We start from the raw sequence: 14,496 nt of genomic DNA on the forward strand, positions 1-14,496 counted from the left end.
CATGTTGGGTTGCCAGGATAGAATAAACAAGTGATATACATGCATGTATGAAATACCTTTCAAAAGATTCCCATATAAATGAGAATAAATTAACCGAATACAATTGTATATCATCTCTCAAATGCTTAAAGTTAGGAGCTGCCTCTTTACTCTTCACAGACTGTACAGCCAGGCGCACATTCTGTTCTACTCTATGCATTCACGCCTTGTTTGAGATTTTTTTAAAATTGCAACTTCCCAATGCTGCTTTATTGTGTCATAGGCGAGACACACACCTAAGTTATGGGTTGACTCTGAGCATGTATCCAGCTCAATAATCTGTTTTTAGTATTGGAACTAGAGCTGTTTTTCACTCCATGCAAAAAATAAAAAAAAATCCACACCTGCTTTTCCATCCAACCAATTTAAAAAGCAAGCTGCCTTGTTTTTCATTCCTTGGTGAAGTGTGTGTGTCCGTGTTAAGGCGGCCCAGATGCTGTTTGACTGTGAGAGTTTTTTGTTTGTTTGTTTTGCATCCCAAATTCAATTTTTATTAATTTTCAACAATAATAACCATCATAATAAACAAAAATGGACTTCCCGCTCACCTCTCTTCATGAAATTACAACTATAAAATTTACCCTTATTATAATAGTAATAAAAAACATAAATTTAAACCTTTAAAGTTAAAAGGAAAAAAAATCATTATTCTACCCAACCTGCGTTTCAAAACAAATCCTGCTGTAAGATCAATAATAGGAAAATAATTCTTTAACTACAACACTCTTCCATTTCTATGCATATATCATTCTGTCCACCGTCGATGCATACATGAAGAAAGTCAAACCATTTGTAAAAATTACTCCTTGTGTTATTCCCAGCAGGAAGGATTCTGGCTTCTTGGGAAAAATCACTTTCTTTAATTCATTATATATCATGTCCCAGTAGGCCTTAGCCTTCCCACAGGTCCAAATACCTTCCGTATGCCCACACTTCCAACGTTTGTTTAAAACATTTTTATACATTAATGCCAGTTTTTTAATGTCAGATACCATATAAATCATTTTATAATAATTCTCCTTCAAAGCATAGCAAACAATAAGTTTTAAATGACTCTTCCATAATTTTTCCCAGGCTGCCCTTTCTGTAATTATGTCCAACATCTATACTAAAACCAGTCTCTAACCAAATTTTATATTTCAATTAAGCTTTTTAATTTACAATTCTTCCCATAAAAATACTACGAATCTCTGTAAATACCTCAGCACATCTACTATACATATTTGATTCTTTACGCAATAAAGCTTCAATCAAAGCTAACCATAACGAAATTTTTTGTTCTAATATACAAACAGTTCTAACCAATTTTTATATTTTAACCATACCCTCATTAAGCCCCTTCTTACATAATAATTCAAAAAATCTTTATATATTTTACTTTTTCCGTACCCTAAGTAAACATGCCATCCAAACCGTCTATCAAGACCCTCCAGATCAAAAACTCTGGAATTTCTCAGTGTTATCTATTCCTTTAACCATATCTAACAAACAGCATCAAAATACAACCTTAAATCTGGCAAGGTAAAACCACATCTTTAAAATTTATTCTTAATCTTTTCCCCTGCCAAATAAGCTTAATTATATCCTTCTGCCATTGCCTAAAACAAGTCATATTATTAATTATAGAAATATTCTAAAAAAGAAATATCATTTTAAGTAAAACATTGTTCTTCACCACTGCAGTTCTTCTCATTAAAAATAAATTCATTTTAGACCATCTTTGCAAATCCTTTTTCATTGAGTTCCATATTTTAGCATAACTTTGACCAAATTACTATATCTTATCCAAAAATCTTTCAATCTTGCCCATTGGATTTTCTAAAAATTTAGATTCCAAGAAAAAAATTCTGTGTGTGTATTTGTAATCCATATGGACTGATTTAAATTATATATTTATGGAACAGGATGCTCAGAAGATAAATCTTTATTATATTTCCGCCAAAATCCTTGTGCTTTGAGGAGCTCAGTAAGTCTATTCCTCTTGTTTTTGTAGAAAAAAGAGAGTCCCTCTGGCAATTCCCATCTAAAACGTATTCCCTTGGCATTTAATGCATCAGTCAAAAATTTGTAATCCTTACGTTTTCATAGAATTCTAGCTGGAATTTCCTTCAAAATTTTTATCTGATGAGCTTGAATTGTTAGGGCTGTGGTGAGATGAGCCTGGATGATTCGTTCAGCTATTGATTTAGTAGTGAACTGTACTAGACAGTCCTTGATTAGTTTATTTCTTGTGGCAAAATCCGAGTTTTGACGAAAAGCTATCTCAATCTGGGCCTCCATCTCTCCTGCTGTAATTCCCAAAAGTAGTGCAAGTTCTTCTCCAAGTAGTTTCTTAATATTCTGGTTGGGAATTTCTGGAATGCCCCTAAACCTTTAAAAATTTCTCTTTTTGTCTTAATTCCAGCAAAGCCATTTGATCTAATAGTCTTTCTCTGTCATCTTTCAGTGATCCCAAATCTTTCTCTAAAGCTTCCACTCTTAATCTAAATTCTTTATTATCTTGTGCTAATTGCATGACAGTTTCATCAATCTTTGAGATTTTATCATTTAATCCATTCAAATTCTGTTTCATCTGGGTCATATCCCAAATGACTTGTTTGAGGGCAGTGGCATTTGATTGCAATATTTGCTTCATCTCAGAGAGCATTTGGTCCATAGCTACAGGTGTTGTGCTTTCCCCCACACCTGAATCTGGAAGTGAAGGTTTCCTGGCTTGTATATGCGTCTGACTCTGATGAGCTTTGCCTCTCATAATGATATGAAGGGGTTAAGAAAAGAAAAATACTTGCAGAGCAGTGTTTGTCCTTGATCTTAAAACAGAAAGTAGAAGCCTGTGCTTATTTCTCAAGTATAAACAGTTCTGCAGCGTGGATTCTATCTAATCACTGGCATTTAGAATTTTCTCACGGTGGTGTGGAACATCTGTTGTTTTCATTGGTTAAGGAGAATGATAGGCAGAGTCCATAGCAAATAGGAAACACCAAAACGTCTCTTCTTTAAGCTTAAAGAATAGCAATCCCCACTAATGAAATCCTTTCCGAATGTTAAAAATTTTTAATCAACAATTTAAGTCTAAAAGTTTAGAATTTAGCAAACAAAGAAAAAGAAAGAATTCCTTTCTTCAGTCCAAAGAGAAACTTACAGCCTTATCTGTAGCATCTTTCCCAGAAACGCATGAGGAATTTCATCAATTTGTCATCATCATTCACTAAAGAGGTGAGCTTCTGAACTTCAAACATTAATTATATCCGAGCCATAGAGATTGTCTGCCGGGCAGCTTCAGTCATGAAGATTTCCTGAGAAGGAGACAAGCGAAGATGGAATCCTTTTCCCTGCCGATCACCTTGAGACAAAAACCGAGCTTTTCAGCCCAATCCCTGAATCAGATAACCAGCATATGAGAAATCGTGGTTTATCTTGGGTCAATCCTTTAATCCAGGACGACGTGGGAGGGTTTTGAAGCCTCAAAACCCCCCTTATTTCTCCTTCTTGTCTCCTCTTTGCAGAGGAGCAGCCAGCTGCCCCGGCATTACAACCGGAAGTTGACTGTGAGAGTTTTAGCTGTGAGATGGGAATACATTGGGAGGGGATGGAACCTGGATGTGCAAAGACATTAGCTCATTGGTTCCCAAACTGGGAGCCTCTAGATGTTGCTGAACTACAACTTCCATCAGCCTCAGCTACAACTTATTTGTAATGCAGTGGGAACCACTGCATTAGATGATTTGAGGAGGAGGATTTTCAGGGGAAGGGGGTGGAAAAGAGACTGAGAGGGAGAGAAAGAAGAAGAAAAATCCCTACTGATTGAAGTTGGCTGATTAAGTGGGGTATATCAAGTCAATCAGATGTGTAGAACTGGCTGGAAGGATGGCAGAAGGAAGGCAGAATTACTTGCTGAGGTACTGCAAATCAGCTAAGATCTAGAAGTAGATAACGATCAAGTAGTGCCCATCCCAGGCTTCCAATATTGTCATTACATTCTATAGAAAAAATCCAGTTCCAGAAATAATTTAATATGCTCAACTTCTTCCCTTCTACTGTTTGTATGAGTGCATTTTAGTTATAACACACATGGGGCAGTCAGTTAGTGAAAATGTGTACCTAGCATCAGTGTGTTGATATCAAGCACATCATGTAATAATACAAACCTGATTATGCTCTCAAAAATAATGTGCTGGTTAAGGGTAGAATACATGATCCAGATGCCTGGGGGGCAGCTATAACCTGCTTATTCTGTGCCAAGAGTCTCTACTAACCTGAAAGAAGTTGTGGCAGGAATCCAGAAAGCTACTTGAACTGCAGCCTAGGGCCTGCTAGTGCTCATTAAGATTTGCTCATTGTCTTTGAACAGATGCTGCTGCCTTACCCCTGATGTTATATTGCAAACTAATTTCGAAAATCCCTTCAGTTTTCAGAAACTAAGGTTCAGGAAACTAAAGTCCAAAGTGCCCATTGGGTGTGGCTTTTAAAAAAGATTCTGTCCCACATTCTTCTTTGGTTATGCATATCCCCAATGCTCCAGGTAGTGATATGGTGCTAGTGGCTAGAGTGCTCAAAACATTAAAGTGGGATTCTGGAAGATCAAAATTCAATCATGATCATGTATTTACTGCTGCTTTTCAACATTTATTTGCCTACAGCAACTAAGCAGTGATATTAAATAACAATTGTACCATGTGTATAAAACACATATTTTGGATATGGGATGCAGCTCCAGCAGAAAGGAATATTCCCATGGGCTCGGTTAGAGCCCAGATTGGTTGTTCTCATTTGCATGGGCACATGCAAACAATAGAAGGAGCTGTTAGAACAAATCTATGCATGTCTCCCATTTTCTCTTTTCATCAAGCGTCCACCCCCCTCCAGCTGATGAAGTTAGTTATGCTCTTACAAGGAGCTCATATTGAGGCAAAGAGGAGGGCAGGACTGGAGAGTGGCAGATGTACAAAGATCCCCCATTCAGTCTTACCCCTGCTTGTGTGTCCTACATTTGCAGCTATGGCTGTGTAGGGCGGAAAATGTGCTTGACTGAATCTGTACGAATCTTCCACTTGCAACTGCACCTGTGGTGGACTCATGCTTTTTGAATATTAATTGGTTAATACACCTGGTACACATCTTTAAAATGAGACCAATACAGAGTCTTTTTGTATGTAGTGGATGCTTTTTCTTTTTCAACAGATATTTGGAACAAAACAGGAGCTGTTAAACTAATCAGATGGTCTCCTGATAGTTGTGTTGTTGTGGTGACCTGGGAATGTGGAGGCCTTTCCATATGGAGTGTATTTGGTGCCCAGCTTATCTGTACCTTAGGAGGAGACTTTGCGTGAGTATATTTTAACTAATAAGATGACTGAAACGTTTTGCACAATGGTCTGGTAATCTCCTGATCTGGATCGTGATCTGTTGCACTTAAAAGAGTGGGTTCTGCGCCTATGCAGGACCATTTGGACAGAATTGACTATCTCCTTGAGGTGCTTAGACACGCCCCTGCACGTGGTGCATTTGCTCAGTATGGGTGGGCTAGCGTTCTCTCCTCAGTTCCTTTCTGACTGCCATTGTGTTGGCACCTCAGACAGTGAGCTCCTTGGACTAGAACAACTTTATGCTGTGGAAAATTTAAATACGATTAATAGATTGTCCTCTGACTCTCACCAGACCAGACTATTCTTTCTCTCAACGTTTTAACTTTATTCTAGCTAACGGACTGTTTTTCTCGGGCACAACTTCGGGCTGTTCAGCAGCTTACACACAAAATGGAGTCTTGCTCGGCACTTGAATATTGCCGTTTTATTTACTGTGGATAAGAAAAAGATCTTTAAATGCTGTCTCGACTGCAGCACAAAACTTTCCTCAGTGGATGACCATGAGCTCTGCCTACTTTGTCTGGTGGAAGACCATAATATCTCTACCTGTAAGATTTGTCTCTCTTTCCCACCAGACATCTTCCCCAATCTCTTTTGGCACTGAGGTTGACAATGATGATCTAGAAGCTGGCTTGGGACTTAGTGCTGCCCAACGGATCTTGAATATGCTCGATTCAACTCAACAGAAAGTACTCCATCAGCATCGACCTTCTATGAGTTCCTTAGCCAAGGTCTCGATGCAGAGGAGGACAGAACATCTTTGAAACAGAGAACTCCGGGAACTTCACTATCTTGAGCTTGTTTCTCTACTTATTCAATGCCTTCAGCTTTCCAGCCTTTCCAGATGCAAACTTGCCCACATCCATGCGTGCACACACCTCAGGCCTCCGCACAGCCAGCGCTAACTGTTGCTCACTTCTCCTGTGGCTGCTGCTCCCCCCCATATGACTGCGTTTCCCCATTGCCTCCTCCCCCCCACCCTTCCACCTTTCCCTGCTTGCGGGACTCGGAGGGTGATGATTCCCTCCTTCACAAAAGCCCAAGTGGCAGATGGGGGAGGCGGAGGCGAAGGATCTTGCCCAAAGCCCACACCTCTACCTCTCTCCGTCTGCCACTCGTGCTCTTGTGAAGGAAGGAATCGTCTCCCTCTGAGTCCCATGCTGCCGCCACATGGGATTGAGCAGCGGGCAGGAGAGGTGATGGGGAAAGCGGCCAGAGGGGGCAACAGCCACAGAGGAAGTGAGTGGCAGTCTTCACAAGAGCTTGAGCGGTGGGCAGAGATAGGTGAAGGTGTGGGATCTTGTCCTGCAAATGGGAGCTCAGAGGCTGGGTGCAGAGACTGCCTCCCAACTCGATGGGATCGATAGCAGCAAATGGGACTTGGAGTCCAAACGGTGGGTGAGGAGAAGTGGATGGGAGGCAGCGGCTGCCCCCCAGTAGCCCAAGGGCAGAATGTTGAGGTGGGGGGAGATTAAAAAATTGTACACCACACTTTGGACAGTGCATTAAATATTTCAGTGTGTGTGATACACATGTGCGCACACTGCCTTGATACTGCCACTCAGAACAAAATTCTTTACACTCACTGATGTTAAAATTTTTGGGTGAACACTGTTGTGCACTACGCCAAACTTTGACTGAGACGTCTGCAACTCTGGTTTCTGTTGGTTTTCCAACCCAACATAAACAGCACCCAGATGCTGCTGACAATTCCGAAACCGATCCTAGTGTCACTCAAGTGGTGGACAAAGGAGGTAAATCTCCTGGCAGTAGTCCCCTTCCATGTACCACAACCATTTGCCTGGGTCATGACAGATGCTTCTTTGCAAGGCTGGGGAGCCCATTGCGGGGATCTTCATGCCCAAGGCCTGTGGTCTCCGAGCCAGTGCCAAATGCACATCAACTTTTTATAACTCCTGGCAGTGTTCCAGGCGCTCAAATCCTTCCAACCATTGCTGACGGGAAAGGTGGTTCAAATCAGCTTAGACAATACTATGGCGATCACTTATCTAAACTGTGGATAATGTGGTGATTCTCTTTATTCTTTATTTAGCAGGGGGAGAGTAACTGGCACTATCCACAGTATCCCTATCCACAGTACCTCCAGTGACTGTTGCTGGTTATCTTGTATTTATTTTTAGCTTGTGAGCTCTTTGGGGACAGAGATCCATCTTATTTATTTATTATTTTTCTGTGTAAACCTCCCTGAGCCATTTTTGGAAGGGCGGTATAGAGAATAAATAAACAAACTTCCAGGGAGGGACGGTTTCCCGCTCCCTTTGCATGCTAAGCTTTCAGATTACTGCTATCCACATCAAAGGTGTGCAAAACACCCTAGCGGATCATCTCAGCAGGTAACAACTACTTCTGCAGCAACACAAATGGGAGGTCAACCTGACATACCTTCGACTGCTGTTCAGGGCCTGGGGGACTCCAGAAATTGACCTGTTTGCAACGTAAGTGAACAAGAAGTGCCCCCAATATTGCTCGAGGGCCAGTGTCAGCCACAACTCCAGAGGGAATATCTTCCAAGTCAACTGGGGTCAGAAGTTTCTGTACATCTCTCCTCCTTACCCTCTGTTGAACAGCAGAGTTCTGGCGAAAATTCTGCAGGAGTCTGTATCTTGTATATTGACAGCCATGGTTTCAACAGGCACTCAGACTGTTGGATGGTCGCCACAAATGTCTGCCTCAATGCGAGGATCTTCTGCTACAGGAGGCTGGAAGACTCCGTCATCCCGACCTGAAAACCATAAACTTGACTGCCTGGAGGATAAGCTTTTGAACGACATACTCCTCAACCAGGAAGAAATCTACTCACGTCAATTACGATAGCAAGTGGAAGCGATTCAGGCTGTATGCACAGTAGCAACTTTCCCTACCTCACTTTCTAACATCTCGCCAACTCCTGCTGTACCTCACGAGCTGTAAGCAGTAGAAACTGGCCAACGTCTCCATTAAAGTTCATCTGGCTGCCATTTCTGCTCGTCATCCCGGATAGATGGAATGACAGTTTTTTCACATCCAGACTCCAAAAGATTCCTAAAAGGCCTTGAAACCTTTCCCCACCTGTCTGTCAACCTACTGAGCAATGGAGCTTGTCCCTTGTCCTGTCTGCTCAAATGAAACCTCCCTTTGAGCCCATGGCAATGGCCCCTCCTAAACCTGTAGCACTAAAGACAACCTTTCTGTTGGCCATTATGTCAGCTCAGCAGATCAGTGAACTAAATGCCCTTTGCATTGACATTCCCTATGCTAAATTTCATGAGGATAAGGTGGTGCTTTGCCTTTAGTTCTAAACCCTGAGTAAGTGGTTACTGACTTCAATATAAATAGTGACATTGTCTTACCTACCTTCTTCCGGAATTCCACGAGGTGTTCGCTACATTCCTTGGATGTGAGGCGCACACTCCTCTTCTGCTTGCAGTTGACCAGGCCCTATAGGAATACAAAGTGCCTTTTTGTCTGCTACATAGGCTGGTGAAATGTTGCCAAACTTCCAGACAGAGGTTGTCCCACTGGATTGTGGAACTCATTCTCCTGGCATACAAGCTCCAGAAAGTAGAGCCCCCAAAGACCATATGGGCTCACTCTACAAAGGCTTATGCTACTTCTGTGGCCCATATGTCTGGCATCAAGCTTAGAGACATCTGCACTGCAGCAACCTGGTCCTCTGAGCATACCTTTGTCATGCATTACGCCTTGGACCTCTGTGCTGCAGCTCAGGCCAGTTTTGGGAGGGGTGTGCTGAAAAGGGTCTTACCTTAGCATACTACACCCTCCTCCAGACTGACAGCTCGTTAGTCACTCATGAGTGCAACGGATCACATTTCAGATAAACAGGTTGTTCACTGTAACTATTGATCCGTTGCACTCATAAGACCCTCCTGCTGCAGTATGCGAACTGACAGAATGTCAGTTCAAGAATTCTTCAGGCGACTTACCTTGTTGTACTGTGGTCTGTTTCCATGCAATGATTGGTTGCAAATGTTGGTCCTTCAGGAACTGAGAAGAGACTGCTACCCCACCCAAACTGAGCAAGTGTACCACATGCAGGGGGCGAGGCTAAGCGCCTCGATGAGCTAGTCAATTCTGCCCGAATGGTCCTGCACAGGTGCAGAACTCACTCTTATGACTGCAACAAATCACTTCCAGATCAATAGTTACAGGTGAGCAACCTGTTTTTCAGCTTTTTACTTGGTACACGTGATTCTATATTGTACATAACATCTTCATAGGTGTACTAGTACAATTTCTATCAATTCTTTATTTTCTGTAAATTCCATCATTTAACACAGATTGTTCAATGCACTGTTAAAATGGTCCTTAGTTTTAGACTGAAGCTTTTTCTATTAAACAATAAGAAACCCCCAATCCTTCTTGGATATCTCTGGCGATGAAAAACCCACCTGTCTGAGTGAGGGTTGCCCCTGACTACAAAATCTAATTCTCTTGGATGCCACAAAAATTCTTTGTCTCTTAACTCCCCCAACTTCTTGTATTCCTGTTACTCCCAGCATTTGACCATTTTGAGCCCCATAAGCTGCCTCTACTGTCTGAAGCTTCTGAAAAGGATAAGATGTGTTTCACCTGCAATTGGAAAGAGTAGGTTTCCTAGGTTATGTGCTGCTTCTGCATTCTTGGTTTGGAGTACAATGTACTTGTAGCTACAGGGGTACTTCTTGGTGGCTGTGGGCCCAACAAAGTGGTCAGATTTGGGAAAACTGGTTTTGATGCACTGTAAATTATTCTTTTAAAACCGCTATTCAAAGAAAATGCTCCTAGTTGTTCAGAATCACCAGAGTGGTAGCACGCACGTTCTCTCTCTCTCTTTTTTATATATATATATATATATATATATATATATATATATATATATATATATATGGTGCTTTATAGTTTTGACTGTTTAACTGATTTTAAGGTTTTAAATGTGGTTTTTATAGAGTTTTACTGCATTTTAACTTTCGTAAACTGCCTTATGAAAGCTGGTATAAAAATTGAACAATAAAATAAATATGTGCATGCCTGATTTAATATCCTAAAAGTATAATAAAAGGTATGTGCGGTCCCGTAGGCAGCCTTTGCCTCTAGAATAATACATCTGCAATCAAAAGGAAGAATTTGGAAATAGGGGATGGAAAACTTCTCCTTGTTAACATTGTCTATACAGAAACATCAAATGACTATTAAAAAAATAACCCAGCAAAAACATTTTTAGTATTCAGTATTTGAATCTGTGTTTTTTTTTTATTTTAGTTATCGGTCTGATGGTACCAAAAAAGACCCTCTAAAAATCAACTCTATGGTAAGTCTATTGAACATGACAAACAAAAAATACTCAGTAATTTTCAGATAAACGTGTTTGGATAGTTCCCCATTGTGTTTGATCAGTATGTCCCTTACTGTTTAATAGGGTAATTCTAGAATTTTCAGGGTTATTATGTTAGCTGATTTAATCAGGGGAAGACATTCATGTTGAGGCTAGCCCAAAATTACTTGTGTCAGAGTGAACTTCTAAACTTTATAAAATATCCTGCTCAGCATCATCATGAAGGTGTTTCCTCTAACTAGCGGAGGATGGGAGAACAAAGTCAAATATTTATGAGGTGGTGATGGGGCACTGACAAGGCCTTTGGGCATCTGTTACCTGGGTACAGTGTTCTCTCTAATTTTTTTCATCTGTGCGGAATGAATTTTGTTCTGGGCGGCAGTATCAAGGCAGTGTGCACACATGCATTCAGAGTGGGGCCTTCCTGATTCAACCTAAGCGGGATCTAAAATTAACTGAGCGGACAACAAAAAACATGTGAGCACACACCTTAGAGGGAACACTGAGTAAATGCTGTTGATTGAGTTGGGAATGGCTAGAGTGTTAACTTTGGCTAACCTTGGCTAGTATTGGGGTTGTCAGAAGAGGAGGCCAGACAGCTGTGGAATGGGGAGATGGAGATGTAGAGAGAAGGGATGTGCATGGAACCAGTCTGGCGCTTTTCTGGAGCCCCGTACTGGCTCTGTCCAAACCGGTTCGAACGTGGAGGAGCTAACCTTTAAGAGGCAGGGAAGGCTCTGCCTACCTGCCAGTGCCCACCCCGCCCCGCCATTCTCCCCCCACTGGCACTCTTTCCAAAAGTGGGCGCGTGGGACTGTAGTGCCCCATTCTGCATCGCCACACAAATAGTTGATGCACGTGTGCACAGTGCATTGTCTATTTGCATTGCGACGCAGAACGGTGCTCAGGGAGGAACGCTGCAGTCCCACGTGCCCGCTTTTGGAGAGAGCGCCGGTGGGGGAAGAAATGCAGGGTTGGGGCTGGCAGGTAAGCAACACCTTCCCTGCCTCTTAAAGTTAGACCTCCACCCTCCTGGGAGTGTACGGAACTGGTTCCATGCACATCCCTAGTAGAGAGATTTCTAAGGAGGGAGAGCAGAGGGGACGAATGAAGGAGGAGGAAGGCAACCCACTGTTTTTCTCAAACTCCTACTAATATAAAATTTGATACTCTTTACAGTTGATTTCTGCATTCTTGAAAGGGTGCTTGCCAGTAGTTTTATAACTCATAAAATTGTATTTTCAGAGTTGGGGATCAGAAGGGTATCATCTATGGGTGATAGACGTAAATAGTTCTTGGAATACAATGACAGCAAGAGAGTGCAAAACTGAACCACAGCAGTTTAGCATTTTGCAATTCCAGTTCATCAAGAGTGCACTCACAGTTAACCCGTGCATAGTAAGTATTCATAAAACTTCAGGCTTGTAAAGTTAATGTATTCTAGTTATAGGTCACTTCTAATGCTTCATTTGACCTGATCTTTATCGCAGAACAGGATATTCCTTGTTTAAAAAAATAAAAGCACTGAACAGTGATCACTTTAGTTAACACTGCTGTGTAAGACCAGCTGTTCAATGAGCCTTTTAAAAAACTAAAGGTAGTGCCATTTTCAATTGAAATAAACCCCCCAAACATTTTATTTTGGAGTCTTTAATTGAAACACTATTATTTTCTGCTACTGTTCACTGTTTGCTAACTTGAAGTATTCATTTTATTCAAAGAGTAACCAGGAGCAGGTGCTCCTTCAGGGAGAAGATCGCTTGTACTTGAACTGTGGTGATGCAATGCAAACTAAGAATCCTAGAAGCTCCTCAGCACACTCTGAACAAAAGGCCCTCCGAGAAAGAGGCCAGTTTTCAGATGGGAGCTTAGATTCTCAGGGTTTAAGCACTTTACTAGGACACCGACATTGGCACGTCATACAGGTAACTTGCTGCTGTAACTCTTTCGTGCATCTTTCATCTTTGTTTTATTAATTTGACAAATGTTGAGCAGGATTGTGACTAAGTTCTATGCACTATTGAAATCAGACAGGTTTGACTAACTTCCTGTTCATTTCAATGGAAATTAGTCATGGCTTAATCTGGATTCTGACCTATGAGAGAAGAGTAGACGAGAGCTAAAAACTTGCCCAAGACTGCAAACTGAAGTAATTCGCTAAGTAACAATTTGAATTTGGGCTTCCCCTACCAAAATCCAGTACATGATTCAATATAGAGTTTTTCTAGAGTTTTAGTACCATCGTGTAAATAGTTTCTGAAATTCATTTAAACTACTTTAATTATTGTGAGTCATAAAAGCTGTAATTTGAAATTGATTATCCTCTCTCTGCTCAGACACAACCAGGGCATGATTTTTAGATGAGAAGGAGAATGTGTTAATCAGCTTTAACAGTGATAACTTAGTTTAGAGCTAAATGTGCTACCTCCCATTCCATCAAATATGTTAAACCTAGGTGGGCAGATACGTCTTGTACCTGCAAAGCTAGAATATACTCAGGCAGATGTGGAAGATGGTGTGTGTTTGTTTTTTATGTAAACCCAGAAGAGAACTGAGGTATTCTTAAAATGAAGCAGCACTTGTTTTAAAGATCATAGAAGCACATTAAAAATCATTCTTTAGAAGAAAACACTACACAGAGTTCTTCAAGCCTTGATGGGCTTTTTCTAGCAACATATAAAATCATTTAGTAAAACTCATCAGGCCTTGTATTAAAGGTTTAAACAAATGCCATTGAAACCTACCCCATTGGGTGGCAGTTCTAGGTCCCTGCACATTTATATGCACATGGCATTGTGCTTACATGGTGTACAGATGGTGTACAGAATCCAGCGTCTTGTATCTAACAATTAAGACTAGTATTTTCTGTTAGAAGAGAATTCCTAAGATGGGGGAAAGAACAGAGATCAGTTAAAGATTGTTTTAAGAGTGGAAATAAGAGTCTCCATGAATAGGACACTTACTAAAGGAGGATAATGGATTTTTGATTTTCCCAGGCTTCTCAGGAACAGAATAAAAAAGTTTGGATTAGTTTGATGGCCCATGGCAATATAGAAATTGATCCTCAGCTCAAGTTAATCTTTCTAATTTTTGATGTGAAAGCCACAATAAATTGTGGCTAGGGATGCTGGGAGTTATAGTTTAGCAATATCCGGAGGAACCCAGGTTGGGAATCCCTGCTTTAAACAAATGGAATATATATTGTAAAGTACAAATGAAAAGGTTGAGTTGGTGCATTTGAAGCAAATGTTTCCAAAGCAATTGGAAAGTAAAGTTTGCATTTGAAATCATGTATAATTTTACAAGTTGGAAGATAGAAATATTTGGAAGAAAAACCATTGGCTTCTGTGTAATGTATACATTTTTAATAATTACATTATAATTTTTTTTTAAGATCCACAGTACCTATCTAGAGATCAACTGGCCTATAAGGGTGAGTTTTTGCTATTTAACATCTTTTGATTGCATATTGTATGTGTGTGTATGTTTGTATTTTCATAGAAATAATGACAATAAGTTAATTTCCTTGCCATTGTCATAATTCTTCATACATTCACAGTATCAGTATTGTATATAGCGCCTGCACAGTAGCCTCACGGATAGTTTTCTAACTCTTCAAGGCGCTCCAGTCCCGCCCATCATGTTCACCATGACTGTTCTCTGGTTGTTGGCCCACCCAATCCTCTGTTCATTTCCATCTGCCATGGCATTCTCCTCATCAGGACTTCGCTGCTCAGATAGGTTTGGTTCCTAGTGAAA

General features: G+C 40.9%; 1 protein-coding gene across 3 annotated transcripts in view; it reads left to right on the plus strand.

Annotated features, from left to right (window-relative positions):
- Window positions 1–14,496, plus strand: part of RIC1 (RIC1 homolog, RAB6A GEF complex partner 1) — a 93,757-nt gene that overhangs the window by 39,659 nt on the left and 39,602 nt on the right. For 2 of the 3 annotated variants that reach the window (XM_053297564.1, XM_053297563.1), the window contains exons 9-13: window positions 5,221–5,365; window positions 10,665–10,713; window positions 11,983–12,135; window positions 12,459–12,662; window positions 14,132–14,170. In XM_053297564.1, coding sequence (XP_053153539.1) covers window positions 5,221–5,365; window positions 10,665–10,713; window positions 11,983–12,135; window positions 12,459–12,662; window positions 14,132–14,170 — 590 coding nt within the window. The remainder of the gene's footprint in view (window positions 1–5,220; window positions 5,366–10,664; window positions 10,714–11,982; window positions 12,136–12,458; window positions 12,663–14,131; window positions 14,171–14,496) is intronic. The other variant, XM_053297565.1, reaches the window with a different exon arrangement.

Source organism: Hemicordylus capensis, chromosome 2 (genome assembly GCF_027244095.1).
Source record: "Hemicordylus capensis ecotype Gifberg chromosome 2, rHemCap1.1.pri, whole genome shotgun sequence".
NCBI lineage: Eukaryota > Metazoa > Chordata > Lepidosauria > Squamata > Cordylidae > Hemicordylus > Hemicordylus capensis.